The following is a 21,032-nucleotide window of genomic DNA, read 5'->3' as shown; positions in this document are numbered from 1 at the left end:
CTTCCTGTTACCCCCACCCCTGTCCAGCAGCACCTCTTCCTTGTTCCCCCTGTCCAGCAGTAGGCCTCCCTTCCTGTTACCTTCACCCCTGTCCAGCAGCACCTCTTCCCTGCTCCCCATCCAGCAGCATCCATTACCTGCTCCCCCTATCCAGCATCCGGCTTCCTGGTCTGTTCGCATCTGCCCTCCTCTTCAAAGCAGCCTGCTGAGGATCGCGGATGGCTGTAGCAAACCTCGCAGGCTGCTCTGCACATCGGTAGCACGTTCCTTCTGACGTAATCCCGTGTTTCTGAGGGAACATGCTACCGAGGTGCAGAGCGACCTGCGAGGTTCACTATAGCCTGCCGCGAACCTCAGCAGGCTGCTTTGAAGAGGAGCAGCAGCGGCGGCAGCGGTTGGTGAGGGCAGGAGGGGGGGAACCACCGGCATGTTCCCTGCCTCCGTGTTCAAAAATGGAATTCGGCATGGAGGGATACAGTATGCTATCAGGGAACACGCCATCCTAAGTGTGCATGCGCGCTTAGGATTTTATTATAGAAAGGATGTTCATCAGCACTTACAACATTCTTACCAGCATACACAATTACCGTATTTTTACGCATATAACGCGCGCGCTATACAAGATTTTACAAACACGGAATAAGCATGCGCATTATATCCGTGAGCGTGTTATTCCAGATTTTACAAACACGGAATAAGCATGCGCGTTATATCCGTTATATATACCTGGACCCCTCTACGCCATGGTGGAACAAAGAATATGTATACTAAAGAGCTCTCGAGTTAGTGAATATGAATTCAGCAACAAGAACACAAATCACACGTTCATTCTCATAAACTATAAAATTTAATCAAGATAAAACGAAGTATCGAGGACAAAATAATCTAAATTGTTAATTAAAGTTGTACATAAAAAAAGTTTTACTGTTTTATTCAGTCATCATCATCACAGTCATCTGATTCTTTGAATCCATCAAAATCGGAATATTCATCTTCGTCATTAAATAAAGTCAGCATGGCCTGCAGATGATCCTCATTTATTTCAGAAGTGATATAGTCATCATCGTCATCATCATCGCTGATATCCGTGTCGTTACCGCCTTCCGCTGCATGATTAAAGTAATGCCCGCTTTTCAAAATCCGTTTCGAATAGTATCAGGTGTTATTTGATCCCATGCTGAAGCCACCCACTTGCAGACTTCTGTGAAAGTTGCCTGCTTCAGCCGCCCCCGCGGGTGTGTACTCGTGCGTGCCGCTCTACATCAACTCCTCCCACTCCCTTCTAACAAAAGTCTTGAATGGATGATTCACTGCGATGTCTAGTGGCTGCAGCTTACACGTCAGGCCTCCAGGTATCACAGCGATGTGGGCAGCATTAGAATTAATGTAGGCCTAAACATTTTTTTCTTTGTGGGCAGCCATGGCATCAAAAATTAACAAGGTATTTTTTGAAAAAAATCCACCCTGTCTTGCCCTAAAGCATTTATCAACCCACAATCTCATTACATCACAGTCCATCCATCCCTTCTTGTTGCAGTGCACAACCACACAGGTGGGCAGTTTTTCACGGGGCATAGTGACCCTTTTGAAAATGACTATGGGCTTTAACTTAACCCCGCTAGCTGAGCAACCAATTTAAGTTCGACCAGGTGAATCAGGGTCTTACATTCATGGAGTCGGACGACCGAACAAACCAATAGAGGAATTAAAGACCCGGGATGAATAGAAAGACCCATCAACTATAGCCCACAGAGATAAAAGGTGTAGGGAATAATTGTAATAGGGAGTCTTTTATTCCTTTAGCCCTTAGTTCTGTAGGCCGAAGTCGACCGGTCTTTCCATTCATCATCCCGGGTCTTTGTTAATCCCTCTACTGGTTAGGTCTGTGGGCCGACTTTATGAATGTAAGTGCCCCTATTCACCTGGTCGAACGCAAATTGCCCAGCTACGAAAGAGTTAATCTGCGGCGGGAGGAGCATGCGCAGTATACGCATGGGCGCGCTATACAGAAATTATTTTACATAAATGCTTGGTTCCCGCGCGCTATAGAAGTGTGCGCGTTTTACACGTATGCGCGTTATTTGCGTAAAAATACGGTACAGCTTCCTTGGAGCAGGTTTAAATGTGTACACTTACATTCCCTCAGTGTAATTTTATAAATGCATTTAAGTACAGATATGGCTTTTATAAAACAGGTGCAGTATATACTGTAGTCCAGATTCTGTATGGATGCCTGGTCTCAGAAGCCAACAGGCTTCCTAAATAGAATCAGGCCTAAGGCCACCTAAAGTGAAACCAATTCTCTAACCGACATCCATGTTACAGACACCGGTTAGAGAATCGGGCTTTTAGTAGACGCGGCCGCTAAGCTTATCTCGGCAAGGAATCTCCCTGCCGCGATAAGTTTAAATGCCATAGATGTGGCTGCCAGTCCACCCCCTCCTCCGAATGAATGCAGCAGGAGGGATGCCTAGTCCATCCTATCTGGAAAATCCCCCAACCCTCCCGAACGAAAGCGGAAGGAGAAATGCCCAATCCCTCCTGCTGGAAACTCCACATCCCCTGTTGATTGCCAGCAGAAGGGAGCCCAATCCCTCCTGCCAAAAATGATCACTGGCAGGAGAGTGCCCAATCCCTCCTGCTGGAACCCCCCCTTCCCTGTAGATTGCCAGCAGGAGGGATGCACATGGACCTATCTAAGATTCAGGTTGGCCCAGGTGTCTAAGGCCCCTCTTATGGGTGGGGCCTTAGGCGCCTGGGCCAATCAGACCTTAGGCCCCTCCCTGGTACATCCCACAATGCACTGGGAAGGGGCAGGCCTACCTCATTCCGACAGAGGCTAACCTGCTGGCTGGCTGGAGGGAAGACCCATCCAGCCAGCCATCCTAACAGGTTAGAGGGTGGTCCATGGGGGGTCCTGGTTGGGGGTTAGGAGGGGTTCTAGTGGGGGGGTTCTGCACAATCTACGGGGGGGGGCACAATCTACTGGGTGGGGGGTTTCTGGCAGGAGGGATTGGGCACCCTCCTACCAGCGATCCACAGGGGTTTTTTCGGCATAAGGGATCGGGCACCCTCCTTTCCAGTGATCTACAGAGGGGGTGGGGGGTTTCCAGCATGAGGGATTGGGCATTCTTCCTGCTGCGTTTGTTTGGGGGGGTGTTCAGGGTCAGAAGGGATACTGGGCATCCTTCCACCTGCATTAATACGGGGGGTGGGTGTTCCGGGCAGGAGGGACTGGGCGTTCCTCCTGCCTCGTTCATTCGGTGGGGTGGGGGAACTGGCGGCCGCTAAACTTATTGTGGCAGGGAGATCCCTTGCCTCGATAAGCTCAGCAGCCGCGTCTACTTACAATGTAGGCCAGAATTTTGCTGGCCTACATTGTATGTATGCTGGCTACATCCAGGCCAAACCACGCCTGCACATAGACTTAGGCAAGCTTAAGTGGGCTTGCGTGCCTCCCTATGCTCCCGGAGGCACCTCCAATGTAGGCAGCCTACCATGGGAGACTTTTTTCTAAAAATGTGTGTCTCGATTGGCTTATTAGACAGTGGTAGGATGCCTACCGCTGCCTACAATTGGGACATCGTTTACGGAATCTGGGCCTGTGTGTGCCCAGATAGCCTAGGCTCCCTGTTATCGAATATTCAAATTTTGTAATCTACATTTATTTTAAATGGTAGCTGTGTCAATTCACTTGCCCATATATAGTTAGAGAATGGTGAAGTTTCTGGAATCCGGTGGATTCACTAGAGGTAGGTCTTGTCAGACAAGTTTGATCAATCTGAAGAACTTATGTACATGACCGAAGAGCGGGACTTGGGTGTGATTGTACTGTATGTGATGATCTTAAGGTTGCCAAATAGGTTGAAAAGGTGACGGCGAAAGCTAGAAGGATGCTAGGGTGCATAGGAAGAGGTATGGCCAGTAGGAAAAAGGAGGTATTGATGCCCCTGTATAAGACTCTGGTGAGACCTCATTTAGAATATTATGTACAATTCTGGAGACCTCACCTTCAAAAAGATATAAAAAGGCTGGAGTCAGTCCAGAAGAAGGCTAATAAAATTGTGTGTGGTCATCATAAGGAGTATGGGGACAGACTTAACAATCTCAATATGTATACTTTAAAGGAAAGGTAGGAGAGGGGAGATACGATAGAGGCATTTACCATATTTTCTCGCATATAACGCACGCGTTATACGTGGTTTTTACATACCACGCATACCCTTGCATGTTATACGCGTGAGCGCGTTGTACAAAAATTTTTTTACATAGTTCCCCCCCCCCGACGTCCGATTCACCCCCCCGTAGGACCGCTCGCACCCTCACCCCGAAGGACCGCTTGCACGCACCCGCACCCCCACCCCGAAGGACCGCTTGCACGCACTTCCACCCGCACCCCCACTCTGAAGGACCGCTCGCACCCCCACAGCCTCCCGACCCCCCCATCATGTAGAAGCTCCTACCGGTGTCCTGCTGCTTCCTTTTGGCGGTCCCGACACCCGACACGATTGGGGCAAGAGGGAGCTCAAGCCCTCTTGCCCCCCCGACTCCCCGACACGATAGGGGCAAAAGGGAGCCCAAGCCCTCTTGCCCCGCCGACTCCCCAACTCCCCGACAATATCGGGCCAGGAGGGAGCCCAAGTCCTCCTGGCCCTGGCGCCCCCCCCCCCCCACGCTAGTTGTTCGGGCCAGGAGGGAGCCCAAACCCTCCTGGCCACGGCGACCCCCTACCCCCACCCCGCACTACATTACGGGCAGGAGGGATCCCAGGCCCTCCTGCCCTCGACGCAAACCCCCCTCCCTTCAACGACCGCCCCCCCAAGAACCTCCGACCACCCCCCCAGCCGACCCGTGACTCCCCTGGCCGACCCCCACGACACCCCCACCCCCCTTCCCCGTACCTTTGTGTAGTTGGCCAGACAGACCGGAGTCAAACTCGCCTGTCCGGCAGGCAACGACAGAATGAGGCCGGATTGGCCCATCCGTCCCAAAGCTCCGCCTACTGGTGGGGCCTAAGGCGCCTGGGCCAATCAGAATAGGCCCGGGAGCCTTAGGTCCCACCTGGGGGCGGGGCCTGAGGCACATGGGCCCAACCCGACCCCCCAGGATCTTTTTTTTTGCTGCCCTTTACAGCAAGCATCCAGGCTCCAGCGAGGTGAGGTGCGTGGGAGCACTGCTCCGCCCCTCCCTTACAACAGCGGGAGACTCGGGTCCTTAAAAGAAGCCTCTGAACAGCGTGCAGCCTTTTTGCTGCCCTTTACAGCAAGCATCCAGGCTCCAGCGAGGTGAGGTGCGTGGGAGCACTGCTCCGCCCCTCCCTTACAACAGCGGGAGACTTGGGTCCTTAAAAGAAGCCTCCGAACGGCGTGCAGCCTTTTTGCTGCCCTTTACAGCAAGCATCCAGGCTCCAGCGAGGTGAAGTGCGTGGGAGCACTGCTCCGCCCCTCCCTTACAACAGCGGGAGACTCGGGTCCTTAAAAGAAGCCTCCGAACGGCGTGCAGCCTTTTTGCTGCCCTTTACAGCAAGCATCCAGGCTCCAGCGAGGTGAGGTGCGTGGGAGCACTGCTCCGCCCCTCCCTTACAACAGTGGGAGACTCGGATCCTTAAAAGAAGCCTCCGAACGGCGTGCAGCCGTTCGGCGTGCCAACGAAGGCGCACGACAAAGGCGCATGCGCCTTTGTGAGCGCCTTCGTGAGGCGCCTCTCCAGCCCATTGCGTGACCGTCGAAAGCCTTCCTGCCTTTTCAGGATCGATCCGGGCGGATCTGCCCGCTACAGCGCTTGACCCTTCCTTCAGCCCTTGAGGGCCGCCGAAAAGACTCTCCTTCCCCAGTGACTTTTACAAAACAGAGGAAAGAGGAAACTATCCTCCATCTTGTTCCCCCTCCCCCTTCCCTGTTCTAAGTTCCTCTTGCCCCCTCCCACTCTGAAATTTGTTAGACATAAACTGTCAGTTCCTAAATCGCATCCATTACCAGGATCCTGCCCATTTCCTTCACGGTAATAGTTAAACACTATACTGTACTGTACTCTTTCCTAGCTTCTTGCCTAAGCGCACCATTTGTTACTCTACTAGATACTATATTGTTCAGCCGCCAAATTTGTATTTCATTGTACTTCATTGTATTTCATTGTATATCATTGGAAACTGTTAGATGCTAAACTCACTCTCTGTCCCCCTGCTCCCCACTAGCTCATCTAAGTCCCTGCCCTGGCCCTGGCTTCCTGACAGTGCAGCCTTCCCTTGCTAAATCCCTCCGATTAAGTCCCCCCTGCAAATGACTCTGCATGGAAAATTTTATGGTTCTCCTTGCTCAGGTTCCACAGGAAAATAGTTCCAGATGCTAATTCGTACTCATCGCTGGGATTTGGGTTTAATGCTCACTCCCTCCTGCGTTGTCCTCTAATCGCTTAGTTCCATTTCCGATAAACATTTAAAAAAAATAAAAATAAAAAACCTGACACCGTTTCACACCCTGCTCCTGTTTTATTGCCTCTATTTGATTCCGTGCTGTCCTTCTGTTCAATCTACCTCCTAGTCATTAAACTAGTATCCAGACTTCTCCCCAATTGACGCTAAGCCTCTCCCCTGCTTAGCAAACTGTTCACACACGATCCAAACAAGCCCTGCCTCCCAGCTTAAAAGGCTCCCCAAGTTTCACCATGAAGCCTCCCTTCTGGCTCCTTTTTCTCCTTCTCTGCTCTTCTCTTAAGATCACCCTCTGCTTGAAACCTCCCTCCCCCAATCTACTAGACTCCCCAAATGTCACAAATATCTGCCCCGGCCTCAAAATCCCCACGCTGATGCGTACCAGAAGTCACTCCTACAAACAAAAACCCCGCAAAGCCAACCTCGCCTCTTTAAAGCCTGTGCCCCCCGCCAACCTTCCCAACCACGCCCCTGACTCTCTAACCCCAGTCCCGACACTTTACTGCAACGCCAGATCCGTATGCAACAAGACTCAAATTTTGAAAGACCTTCTCGCAGATTCTGATCCTGGATTCTTCTGCATCACGGAGTCCTGGATCGCTAAAGACGATCTATTTACACAGAACGAGCTATGCCCCCAGGGCTACCAAGGCCTCTTTTCTCCTAGATTAAACCAAAAAGGAGGCGGCCTGGCACTCCTCTACAAATCTTTCTTTGATGTTCAGCTTCTCGAAAAAGGCAGCCACCGCTCACTAGAATACATGTTAACCTCAGTCAATGATGAGCTCCATCTACACCCACCGGGTATCTTATTACTATATCGCCCGCCCACCCCCTGGAGCAATTCCTCCGAACTTGTCTTCGAGACCATATCTAACGCGTTCCTTAAGTTCCAAAGACTACTGATCATCGGAGATATCAATCTCCACCTTGACGACACCACCAGCAAAGATGCATCTGAATTCAATAACTTCCTCACCTCTCTTGGCTTCTCCCCCCTGCCTCCTCTCCAACCCATGAAAAAGGCCACACACTAGACCTCATCAGCTTCCTCGATCTTACGGCTTACAAAACTTCAACTGATGACACCCGTTGGGACCACGTTCCCTGGTCCGACCACTTCTTAGGAGCCTTCTGTCTCCCCATTTTCATGTCACACCTTGGAACCTCACCCCATACCTCTAAGTCCATTACTTTCCGCAAGAAAATTTCAAGTGACCAGTTCTGGTCCAAATTTCTCGACAATCTCTCATCCAAACCTAAGCCTACAGATTCAGTAACCAACTGGCACAACTGGATTACTCTCTCAGAATCCACCTACCACTCTCTCGCCCCGCTTTCCACCAAAACCATCTCCTACTCCCGTAAGGCCCCCTGGTACCTCCCATACCACAGGGTACTAAAGCAAAAATGTCGATCCCTGGAACGCATCTGGAAAAAATCTAAATCCCCCACAGACAAACAAACCTGGAGAATCAACATTAAGTTCTACAACAATATACTCAAAAAAGCTAGGAAAAACTTCTATGGTGACAAGATCTCCAGATCAAACAACCAGAATAGTATGCTGTTCAATATCTGGCGCTCCTTAACTCCTAACAACAACCCTTCTATACTTCCCTCCTCCCCATCAGCCGATCTACTAGCAAACTTCTTCAATGGAAAGATCACCTCCTTAAAAAGCTCCTTCCCTCCCGCAGTCTCCTACAACTCTCTGGTGTCCGCCACCCCCAATCCTACTCTAAATGTCTCCACCCCTGTCCCAGTCAACAGTTCCTGGACTGCCTTTGAGCAAGTATCTGAATCGCAGGTCCTCAAGCTCTGCCTGAAATTGAAATCCTGTAACTGTACCTTGGACCCATTCCCATCCTATCTATTTGAGAAAATACCCGCACAGGCCATCTCATCCCTCACCAAACTCATAAATTCTGCCCTATTATCGGGCCTCTTCTCCCCAGAAATGGGACACATTGCATTGACCCCCTACTGAAAAAAGCTGACCTAGATCCCTCCATTCCATCCAATTATCGCCCAATAGCAAACATTCCTCTCCTAACCAAACTGCTTGAGTCCATCGTCTCCTCCCAACTCTCATCCTACCTGGAAAGATTCTCTATTCTCCTACCCTATCAATACGGCTTCAGACCCAACTTCAGTACTGAATCCCTCCTGGCCTCCCTAATCTCGAAGATTCAACAACTTCATTCTCACAAAAAATTCGCCGTTCTCCTTCAATTCGACCTCTCTGCAGCCTTTGACGTTGTCCATCATGACATTCTAATCTTCCAACTCTCCGAGATAGGCATTAGCTCCACAGTCCTTGACTGGTTCTCGAACTTCTTACGTTCTCACTCTTACACCGTTACCAAGAATGGCACCTCATCCTCCCCATGGAAACCGACATGTGGAGTCCCACAAGGTTCCCCCCTATCCCCTATCCTCTTCAACATTTATATGTCCTCCCTGAATCTCCTCCACCTATCCCCCCTAGAAATACTTTACACTTACGCTGACAATATCCTGGTCCTCCTCGAGACCGACGCAAACCTCACCAATCTCGCAGCAAACATCTCCTCATGCATAACCAACCTTCAATCCTGGGCTCTCACTGTACAAATGAAACTGAATGAGTCCAAAACCAAACTACTTTGGCTCGGCCCTAAACTTGACCAACTACCCACCTCCATCCCATTGTCCACAGGCTCCTCTCTACAGTTGGAGTTCTCTAGCAAAGTTCTGGGCATCACCATAGACTCCTCACTATCCTTCAACGACCACCTCAACTCCCTGATAAAAAAATGTTTTTGCAGCCTTCACATGCTGAGGAAAGTGAGGTCCTGCTTCCACCAAAAACACTTTGCCGTCCTCGTACAATCCATCATCCTCTCCAGATTGGATTATTGCAATTCCATTTACCTAAGCTTAACAAAGAAAAGCCTCCATAGACTCCAACTAATCCAGAACACCGCGGCTAAGCTTATCTTCTCAAAAAGTAAATTTGACCATGTCTCACTGCTCCTGTCCAAGCTCCACTGGCTTCCTGTTATCTCCAGGGTCCACTTTAAATGTGCCTGCCTAACCTTCAAGATCCTCCACGGCATCCTTCCTCCTCTTATTCCTCTATCCTGGAATTCTTCAAATCCAATTTCCACTAGATCCACGCAAAAACTAAAATTATCCTACCCCTCCTTAAAAGGCATCTCCCTCGTTGGTAAACTTGGGTCCTCCCTCCCCTTCAGAATCGCTCAGCTCTGGAATAGTCTCTCTTCCCCTCTCCGCAACTTGAGCTCCCTTCTACTATTCCGTAAGCATCTGAAGACCTGGCTCTTCTCCAAAATGTAACCCCGTCCCCTCCCTGGTACTCTTACACCTAACTTCTCTTCTTACTACTTATATAATTCCATTGGAGTTCCGTTCTTTCCCAAACCATGTAAACCGTGTCGAGCTCCACTTGTGGAGATGATGCGGTATATAAACCCAAGATTTAGTTTAGTTTAGTTTAGTTTATCTGCCATCATGTTTCTATGTGGTGGCATTTTCTTCCATTCTTTGGGCTGACCATCTCATTTGTGTTCTTTAATGTTCGGGGACTGCAAGAAACAGGGTCCCTGGTTTCTTTGGTTGTGGTTGGCCTACTGGCACTAATATCTTTTCTCTGCTGACTTCAGTGGAGTGTGGGGTTGGGTCCGAGGAGTGTGGGGGCCTCAGCTTCTTATTGTTAAAATTGTTTGATGACTGGCTGTTTCTTGTTCTTTATGTAGGACTTGTTGTTGGTTTCTTTCCTTTTCTTAGGTTTGTTGACTTTGCTATTCAGTTGATATCTGTTGTCATCAATAAAAATTGTTTCAACCATAAATGTAAATATTCAGTGGTGAACAGCGTTTTCCGCATTGCTATGTAGTTTAAGCTAGGATAGTCCTTTTGCAGTGAAATATTATCTGCATAGCTATAGGTCAGCAACTGAACTATCTGGATAGTGCCCAGGTACTCAGTAAATATCTTCAGCAATACTATCCATACTTATATACTACACATGAAAAATCAGGGTTAGGGCCTGGAGCAATCCTTTCCTTCAAGGCACTCAGACATAGCGCATGACATGGGGACAGAATTTGTCTCCTTCCCCACAGTTAACCATGGGAAACTATGTCTGTATTATTTTTTAAGGAACGAGGGAAGAATCAGAGTTTGAATGGGCACAGCCATTGACCCTCAAAGCCTTGCACTGAAGAATGCTGGTGTAGAAGGACTGAGGTTGAGATAGAAACTAAAGAATAACATGAGATGATTTCCCACGGTTATTCATGGGGACGGGTTTGGCACCCCGGACTACCTATCTTGTCTCACAATACCAAACTGCCCCAACTGGACCCTTTGTTCTTTAGACAATTTTTGATTGGTACTCCCAAACTCCAAAATGGCGGCACTAGAATCCACAAGACATAGCGTTTTCTACTTTTTGGCTTCTTATACTCAAACAACCTTCCTCTTTCCATCTGTAGCAATGTCTCCTTCAAAAACTTGGTTATTCAAGAAGGCATATGAAAATAAAACCTGATTGGGTCACATAAGTGTGATTCCAACATTTATACTTTTCAGTTTCTCCTCCCCCCCACCATACCCTTCCCTTTTTTCACTTTGCATTTACTTCATCTATTTCCCTGTTCTTCTCCCTAATTTTGTTTTTTCTCTTCTCACAGAGCAAGCATTTACTATCCTATCATTACTGGAGTTACTTTTCCATTTCTTAAATTTAGATTGTATACCACTCTGCTCAGCACCGCCAGTTAAAGCATTATAGAAGGTTTTACATAAACTAAAACTTATCCAGATAATGGCTGCTGCTATCTGGATAATTGCTTTCATTTATTTATAAAAAGTTGTATATTCTCTCTTTAGAGTAAATCCTTGGCGCAATCTGCTTTAGAATATGGGACCACTGCTCTCGACATCTTTATGATTTAATATAGCTAACATGACTATAAGAGGACAAATTTCCAGTTAAAACACTTTCATAGCAAAAACTCATTGGGATGAGTGCTAAAAATGGACAAACCAAAGGTAATTATTTAATTCACCCAGCAGACTGATGAGATGCACACAAGCAATCTTTGCTCATTATGTTATGTTATTTTTTTTTTGTATAGGGGACACAATGAGCTTTAATGACATCCTCTGTGAGCCTGACCTTTCCGATGGCAGTAATATATTCTGCATAGATAATTCATCCTTACAAAGAGAATCACTGCTTCTCTGAGCAAAAACCAGTTGCCTGATCACCATGCAAAGTAAACAGAGTAAAACAAAATAATAATGAAAAATATCACAGAGCTGAAGCAAGACAAGTAATGTTTGTTTAAACTTTTTTTTCAAAAACAGCAGCCTTAGTGAAAAAAAACCCCTACCCAAAATGTCTTAACCTACAAATATGTTGATTTAAAATCATCTTAGGGTAAAGTGATCCTTATAAAATGCTTTGGATGAAACATAATCCTTGGCTGACTACAGTATATACCAGTAAGTTATAGATTCAAATTTTTTCGGCTACATTTATAATTTGGAAATAGTGGGTGAAGGATTCCAGACTAGCCAGGCTGTATTATTTAAAGCCTCTGGCTGAAAGAGGTTTTGGTTTTTTTTCTTCCCTTGGTGAATGGAACTTGCAGGGAAAACTGCACAGCCTAAATCCAAGCAGGACTGAGTTTGTTTCTCTGTTAGCTGTTTGGGGCAGTGCATGAAAATTGGTTACTTAAAGCACTGCTGGCCACAGGACACTGGGGAACTCTTTATTCAAAATCTAGGGAGATCTTGGTTGAGATTTTTATTATTCAAAATCTACAGGGTGGGTACAGATCCCAAAACCTCTGGGGTATTTTGGCTAATAAATCCCCAAGGTGAACTTTTTCCCCAGTGAAAGGACTTACAAGAAGTCATAGCAGAATCCGTTTGAACAAGCCAGATGGCAAACAGTGGCTGGGCCGAGAAGGGCCTAGCCCAGTGTGGCAGGTATAGGCCTGAGAGCCATTAAAAGGCTGGAATAGAAGCCAGTGGATGGCAACAAGCCAAATAAAGGAAACAAATGGATTGTTTTTTTGTTTTGTATTTTGTGCAAGGACTATTGTTTGCTTGTATTTTTGGAACTCATTTTGAACGGCTGAAGTAAATGCACCAAGTATGGTGTGAAATAAAGATTTATTTTGTGGCACCCAGGTGTTTTGCACTATTTTTGAACTTTATTGCAGTCCTTCCCAGCTACCCATACCTCGCTTTCGCTCGGCCGAGGTCTATGTGGCTTAGGGCATTGGCCCCTGGACTCGTCCAATCGGCCACGCCCAGCCACAGTCTATATCCAACGAATATACTTCAGGTTCTTATTTCTCATACATAGCTATGCTCACATATGCTAATATGTTGATTGTTCTGCATTATGCTAATTACTTTTGATAACTAATAAAAAAAGATTTGGCAAAACAATTTAAACAGTATGTTTTGAAATCTTGTTTTAGTTATTCCTATTATACTGTGATCTCTGAGCATAGTTTAATTGTGCCAAATTAGTTTAACCATAGATTAATCAAGGATGAGTAGGCAGCATATTCTCACATGTGAGTGATGTCATCCAAGAAGCCCCAGCAAGGACAGTCAAAAAGTGTACTGTCACTTTAAAACGTAAAGACTGCACGTACCACGCGCATGCTGGTGCCTTCCTGAGCACCAAGACATATCCTGTACACTCTGCTCTAAACTGCAGAAGAGGTTGCTTAAAGCCAGGAAGTTGCAGTATGAAAAACTTTTCAGGTCAACTTTAGGAGTATCAACAATGGCTGGAGACTCTGATGTCAACGCTCAACACCTAACAACTCCATCAATGGCAAAGATGCCTGAGACAATGGCAAAGCATGCCTGGAAGGAGAAACATGTTTATGCTTCTTAGCTTTCTTATGAGGTTCCCCCGAGCAAGACAGCACCGATGAAACAGAGGTGAAAAGAGTTGTCAATGCCATCGATGCTGATGCTGGAGTTGTTAGATGTTGAGCATTGGCATCAGAGTCTCCAGCCATTGTTGATGCTCCTAAAGTTGACCTGAATAGTTTTTCATACTGCAACTTCCTGGCTTTAAGCAACCTCTTCTGCAATTTAGAGAAGAGCATGCAGGATATGTCTTGGTGCTCAGGAAGGCTTTGATAGGTAGACTAGGTAGGCCTTATGGTCTTTATCTACCTTCATTTTTCCATCTTTCTATGCTTCAAAGATCTTGTAAAAATGCATAATTGGATATTAAGGGGTCATCATTCAGCATGGTTCAAGAAGACACGAGAGGCTCCTTCCCATTAAAACAAGCTAAGTGGATGGTCTATCAATATTTATCAGTCCTAAACTAGACAAGACTGCTCAATATTGGGCTCTGAACGCACCAGCATAATCCACACAGTGCTGGAGCGGTTAGGGATTAGAAATGGGGTAGATCCAGAAGTTATGCGGGCAGTGGTGCCCACATAGCTAATTGGGCAAACAGAACTGCATAAAAAGCAGACCGATTTGTGCTGCCTAGGTATACGGCTATCAGCAAGAATATTGTCTGGCAGTCACATAACTTTTCTGGGTTGCCTGGATATGGCCTGGTATTGAGGAGGGAATTCAATAAATAAGAACATAAGAATAGCCTTACTGGGTCAGACCAATGCCCCATCAAGCCCAGTAGCCCATTCTCACAGTGACCAATCCAGGTCACTAGTACCTGGCCAAAACCCAAGGTGTAGCAATATTCCATGCTACCAATACAGAGCAAGCAGTGGCTTCCCCCTTGTCTTTCTCAATAACAGGAAATTATCCAAACTTTTTTTAAAACCAGCTACACTATTCACTCTTACCACATCCTCTGGCAAGCGTTCCAGAGCTTAATTATTCTCTGAGTAAAAAAAAATTCCTCCTTTTGGTTTTAAAAGTATTTCCATGTAACTTCATTGAGTGTCCCCCTAGTCTTTGTAATTTTTGACGGAGCAGAAAATCCATCCACTTGTACCTGTGTACGAATACAGGATGTCCGGGGCGGTACTAGGAGACACCTCCCAGGAAAGGGACTTGAGATTTCTGATTGACACGTCCATGAAGCCATCTGCACAATGTACTGCGGCGGCAAAAAGGGCGAACACAATGCTAGGCATGATCAAGAAGGGGATCACAAACAGATTAGAGAAGGTTATCATGCTGCTGTACCATGCCATGGTGCGCCCTCACCTGGAGTACTGCATTCAGCACTGGTCACCGTACATGAAGGACATGGTACTACTCAAAAGGGTCCAGAGAAGAGTGACTAAAATGGTTAAGGGGATGGAGGAGTTGCCATACAGTGAGAGATTGGAAAAGCTGGGCCTCTTCTCCCTTGAAAAGAGGAGACTGCGAGGGGACATGATAGAAACATTCAAAATACTGAAGGGAATAGACTTAGTAGAGAAAGACAGACTGTTCACCCTCTCCAAGGTAGGGAGAACGAGAGGACACTCTCTAAAGTTGAAAGGGGATAGATTCTGTACAAATGTAAGGAAATTCTTCTTCACCCAGAGAGTGATAGAAAACTGGAACGCTCTTCCGGAGTCTGTTATAGGGGAAAACACCTCCAGGGTTTCAAGACAAAGTTGGACAAGTTCTTGCTAAACTGGTGAGACTGGACTCATTTGGAGCACTGGTCTTGACCTAGGGGCCGCCGCATGAGCGGATTGCTGGGTAGGATGGACCATTGGTCTGACCCAGCAACGGCAATTCTTATGTTCTTGTGTTCTACTCCACTCAGGATTTTCTAGACTTCAATCATATCTCCCCTCAGCCGTCTCTTTTCCCAGCTGAAGAGCCCTAACCATTTTAGTCTTTCCTCATACGAGAGGAATTTCATCCCCTTTACCATCTTGGTTGCTCTTCTTTGAACCCTTTCTAGCTCTACTATATCTTTCTTGAGATAAGGAGATCAGAATTGAATGCAATACTCCAAATGAGGTCGCACCATAGAGTGATACAGGGGCATTATGACATTCTTAGTCTTGTTAACCATCCCTTTTTAAATAATTCCCAGCATCCTGTTTGCATTTTTGGCTGCCGCCACACATTGGTGCCTAAAGTTAGGTGCAAGGATGATCCATGCTAAGCGAGTACAGTCAAACCTCGGTTTACGAGTAATACGGTTTGCGAGTGTTTTGCAAGACGAGCAATACATTCCCGCAAATCGTGCCTCGCAAACCGAACATTGACTCGATTTGCGAGCCCCCCCAATGATCCGGCATCGCCTCCCCCACTTATGTCGCTCCCCCCCACCAGCATGTCCCACTCACCCACCCACCAACCCAAACACAATCTCTTACCCCGATATGGCACTGGCACCAGCACCAGCGCACAGGACATGCTGGTGCCGGTGCCCGAAGATCCTCTCTCTTGCTTGGGCTGGGCTTTGAGCATCTGCGCATGCTCAAGGCCTTCTAGGTCTCGCTCTCTCCGAGAATCTCAGAGAGAGCGAGAACTAGAAGGCCTTGAGCATGCGCAGATGCTCAAGGCCCAGCCCAAGCAAGAGGGAGGATCATTGGGCACCAGCACCGGCATGTCCTGTGCGTGGTGCTGATGCCAGATCAGGGTAAGAGATTGGGTGGGTGGGTGAGTGGGGGATGCTGGATTGTGGCGGCAGCGGGGGGCCACGCAAACGGGGGGATGCCAGATCGCGGGGGGGGGATGCCGTATCGTGGTGGTATGTGGAGCAGCACCAGTGGCCTTGGGGGTGGGGGGTAAGGTGGAGCAGCATCGGTGGCCTCCGAGGGGGGGGGGGGAAACGAATCAAGAGAGTTTCCCTTACTTCCTATGGGGAAACTCACTTTGATATACAAGTAAATTGGTTTACGAGCATGCTTCTGGAACAAATTATACTCATAAACCAAGGTTCCACTGTATTTTGTAAAGGGTGCTCTGCGCTGAATACATTTTGGGCCGGATTCTCTAACCGGTGCTGATCATATATCAATCACGCGACAGTGCCAGTTGCAGAATCGCTTCTCTGGCAAAGGTAGGAGCCAGAAATGTAGGCCAGTGTTTTCCAGGCCTACATTTCCGGAGCTCACCTTTGATGCAAACTGTGGCTCTGTAGGTACTTTAGGCCACCTAACACCACTTCCAGCATTAGCTATTTAGAGAATCCAGGCCTTTGTGCCTAACCTTGAGCAAGAGCTGTTATGTCTGCAAACACAGATGTTTAAAATAAATGGCGACTGCAAGTTTAAATACTATCTCATAGGATCTCTTTTAAAACCCAATATTGTTCTAAGACAATTTCCGACAAGGTGGGAACAAGCCACCAAAGAGACACTTGTCCATCCGCTAGTGCCAAATTATTTAACCTACTGAGAAGAATAGAAGATTAGGATTTCTTAAAGAAAAGTTGACCAGTAAAAACATTAAAAAAAAAAAAAAAGACTGCATTAACCAGTACAATGAAATGAGCCACTAGACAAAAACTCAGAATATTAATTTCCTTCAGTGTTATGCTTCCATCTCATTACAGGCCCAGCAGTTGCTTCTCTATAGGAAGGAGCCACTTTAGTGTGAAAACAAGGAAAAGCAATACAGGCCAAGTTAAATTACAGTAGGCCAGCATGACAATCAATATGAATAAGAACTATGTTTTCAATTATATCTGTGGTTCTTCTGGGTTAAAAGGTCATCAGTGTCAAGTCACTATTTAATCTGACTAAAAATATTTATGGCTCCATCTCAGATTTACTTCTATTCAGTGATAGCATTAATACCAATGGGATAAGTCGATCAATACACCTAAAGAATTCCTGCTCACTTATCAGCACACATCACTATAATTACTGCAGCAAGGGCACCCCTTTCCCTTTAAAAAGGGGGTAAAAGTAAGGGTCAACAATTTAAGATAATGGTGATTCTTTTTCTACTGAACTAATCTTATATGCTGGTGACTAACATTTTGAGAACCTTGTTGCCTTCATCAGATTGGTGCATATTTTGCCCACACGAAAGTACTGCATTGATCTATAGGTAAAACTGGGCTTTTTATTTATTCATAAATTCATTTAGTCATACACTTGCTGCCCAAAAGGTTCTTCCTCTTCAAACTTGCTGTCTTACTTCAGCTCAGCTCGTCTCTGAACATTCTAGTCTACAGATATTTCAGAGCTTCCAATGTTTCTTCTTCAGATAGGCTCCCCCCCAAAGATGCCAGTGCTGTTTCTCCATCATGGGTCCCCAGTTGGAAACCTGGGCTTCCTCTGGAGATACTAACTTTTCTGTCAGCTGACATTCTGCTAGGAATAGAGGGGGAAGTGACATCATAGCTGGGCAACACTGGAGTGAAGCCAGCAGCTTCTCACTGAGCTCAGTGCAGGTGAAGGCAGCGATCTTATGTTGGGTCCAACAAGGGTGGAGGCAGCTGTACTCAACTGGGACCAGAGAGGAGGAAGGTCCTCAGACAAAATTAAACTTAAAGAATAAATTAGTGTTTTTATGGTATCTGCAATTAAATATACATGAGATAGATTTGTATGTAGTTTTTCAACTGCATGCAAATTTATCTCTTGTTATTGATATCTTAAAGCTCAACTGGCTGGAGATCCCCCAAGATAAGTTTGCTAATCACTGGCCTAGAGAATATAGTAGTAGAAAGGATATGAGAGACAATTAAAAAGACAAAATGTACATATAATGAAGAAGCAGCAAGGAAATGTGGCAACAGCATGAAGCTAAAAAAAAAAAAAAGTCAAATTCAAGATAACAAATATTATTATTTCTTCAGGGAAAGGGTGGAGGATTCATGGACTGGTATCAACTAAGATACATGGAAAAATGATGGCAGATAAATACCAAAGATGATGGTAACCAAAACATTAATGGATTTTAAGAAAGTTTGAGATAATGTATATACTCAAATAGAAACCCATTTGAATATACACCAAGATAACATTTTTTTCTCCTACAAAAGGGGTACAATGCTTATTCAAATATAAACTGAGGTTTTATATTCAAGTAGCCTTCTCCCTCCCCTGTGGTGTCTGGAATTCCTCCCCTTCCTTCCCTCCCTCTTCCTTAACCACTAATTTTTATTGTATGCTTCTTTACTGTACCTGAGGTACAGTTTATGAGTTTCTATAATGATGTTACAATACCTGAGCTTCAGTTATGGTGTTACAATACATGAGCTACAATTTAAGGGCTTGTTTCACGATACATGAGTTTGTGCAATCTTTACACATTATCTTCACCATATTTGTGTGTCTGTTAGATTACTATATTTATCCTATATCTACATTTATCTTACATATTTATACTATATGTTCATTTTATGCATATACTTTATACTTCTATTCTCTGTGTTTTATTTATCATATATTTTACATGTGTAAATTTTCCTGTTTTTGTCTTGTCATTTTCCAAGTGGGATTTGAGGAGTTGATATTATCAGGAAGCAGTTTATGTTTGCTACTTTTATTCACTTAACAAGGGTTCGATACAAAGTAGCAACAACTGGGGTGGAGACCACTGAACTTTACATTGCTTCGGTTTTTAGCTACCATCATTCTAAGCTAAGTAAAAAACTTTTCTTCTATTAAACTTGAACTTGATTGGCGGTAAAGGACTATAGAGTGCGATGATGGTCCCATTGCTACCTTTGCTCGAACCTTTTGAGCACAGGGGTAAGGTCTGAGAACTTTATGCACATAAATTACTTTATTTTTAAATTTAGATTATTTATTTTTGTTCACAGTCTCTGTGGTTTGGAATGTGATTTCAACCAAGTGAGATTTGGCCATTTTTCCTCCTCTCTGCTACTCCCTCCTGAATGTTTATTAGTTAAAGTGGTCTATGAAAAGGATGGTTTTTATTCCTTTCTTGAACTTTCTGTTGTCCTTTTCTAGTTTTAATTCATTTGGAAGGGATTTCCACCACATTGGAGCCATCACTGAAAACATTGTTGTTCTGACACTTTTGTATTTGATGTCTCTGTAGGCTGGTATTTCCAGCAGGTGCTCCAGGCTCGATCACAGGATGCGTGATGATATAGTCTGGTTGCTAGGTATTGCGGTTCTGAGAGATGAATGATTTTGTGTGTAAGAAGCACAATTTTCAATGTAACCCTGCTTTCAATCAGGAGCCAGTGCAACTCCTTCAGTAGAGAGAGACCCCTTCCAACATACCTGTAGCCTGCCTGCCCACCCCCCCCCTTCCCTCCAGGCCTACCTTTTCTAGTGGAGAGTTGGGACAGTTGCTATTGTCACACACTCCTGCCCCTGCTGTCTTCCTCATTGATAAAGACTTCTGTGACTTCCTGTGGCCATCTTGCAAGATTGCCACCGGAGGTCACATCAGCCATTTTAAAGTTGAAGCCACTGCTAGTAGTACATTCTGCCAGCTATGTTCCCTCTATGCGGAGCATATGAGCAATCATTCATACATTTTACATGATCGTTACATGGTCGCTCACAAAATACTGGCCTGAACTGACTTTCAAAAAAAACCCTAAACTATGAACTGACTTTCAAAAAAACCTAAACTATAAAAAATTAATTTTTTTGCTCCATAAGACGCACTTAACCATAAGACACACCCTAGATTTAGAGGAGGAAAATAAGAAAAAACACATTCTGAACTAAATTCTCCCTGCCAGGCTCTACACCCAACCCTACCCTCCTTGCCAAGCTTTACACCCTGTCCCCCCTCCCTGCCAGGCTCTATACCCTGTCCCCCCTCTGGTGGTCTAGTGGTAGGCCGGGACAGGGCACAGGGCGGGTAGGAACAGGGCACAGATGTCAAGGCAGATGATTTTTTAAAATATGCAATGTCACCTCAGTAACAACTATAGACAAATAGACAAATATAATACAAAATATAGACAGCAGATATAAATTCTCAAAACTAATACATTTTGATCACTAAATTGAAAATAAAATCATTTTTCCTACCTTTGTTGTCTGGTGATTTCTTTCTTTCTTTCCTTCCTTAGGCCCAACTGTCCCTTCCTCCCTCCTTCCTATGTTCCCCTTACTGCCTTCCAGTCTTTGTCCTATTCCCTCCCTCCCTCCTATGTTCCCCTCACTGCCTTCCAGGGAAATAATACCAGATACCACAGAGGAAGATGAAGTGGAGTATAAATCAAGATTTATACTCCCTTTTTGTTATGGCCTCCAAATCTTGGTTTACACTCAAGTATATATGGTAAGTAGAGAATATCTTTAGAGGAAAGTCAAAGATAAAATAAGGACTACGGCACTGCAACAGAAACCAAATTAGGCCGACATCTCTGTGTTTTTCTGTATACAATAGCTGTATACTCTATAAATAAAAACAAAACAAAACTGGGAAGTAAATTCCTCTGAGGGTCCTACCTTACAGATTTTGTAGAGTGACTCCTGCCCATCTCCCTCCGTATCCTTGAAATAATCATGTGCTGGGAACGTGCGATGAATGTCTCGTGTAATACCACTTTCCTGGGCAGAATCCTGTGAAGATATAAACCGAAAGGCAAAACAATTATCTTCATTAGATCAAATGAGATATTTTAAGATGTGTTTTCAGCTTGCACAAATCCTATTGGTGACTGCAAATTATT

The 21,032-nt window shown here is 45.5% G+C and overlaps 1 protein-coding gene across 3 annotated transcripts in view; it reads right to left on the bottom strand.

The window, feature by feature from the left end:
- The window catches only part of RABGAP1L (RAB GTPase activating protein 1 like), a 978,589-nt gene that overhangs the window by 372,763 nt on the left and 584,794 nt on the right, over positions 1-21,032 (bottom strand). For all 3 annotated transcript variants that reach the window (XM_033916610.1, XM_033916611.1, XM_033916612.1), the window contains exon 15: positions 20,809-20,922. In XM_033916610.1, coding sequence (XP_033772501.1) covers positions 20,809-20,922 — 114 coding nt within the window. The remainder of the gene's footprint in view (positions 1-20,808; positions 20,923-21,032) is intronic.

This window comes from Geotrypetes seraphini, chromosome 12 (assembly GCF_902459505.1).
Source record: "Geotrypetes seraphini chromosome 12, aGeoSer1.1, whole genome shotgun sequence".
Lineage (NCBI taxonomy): Eukaryota > Metazoa > Chordata > Amphibia > Gymnophiona > Dermophiidae > Geotrypetes > Geotrypetes seraphini.
This window is presented reverse-complemented; position numbering and strand designations above follow the sequence as displayed.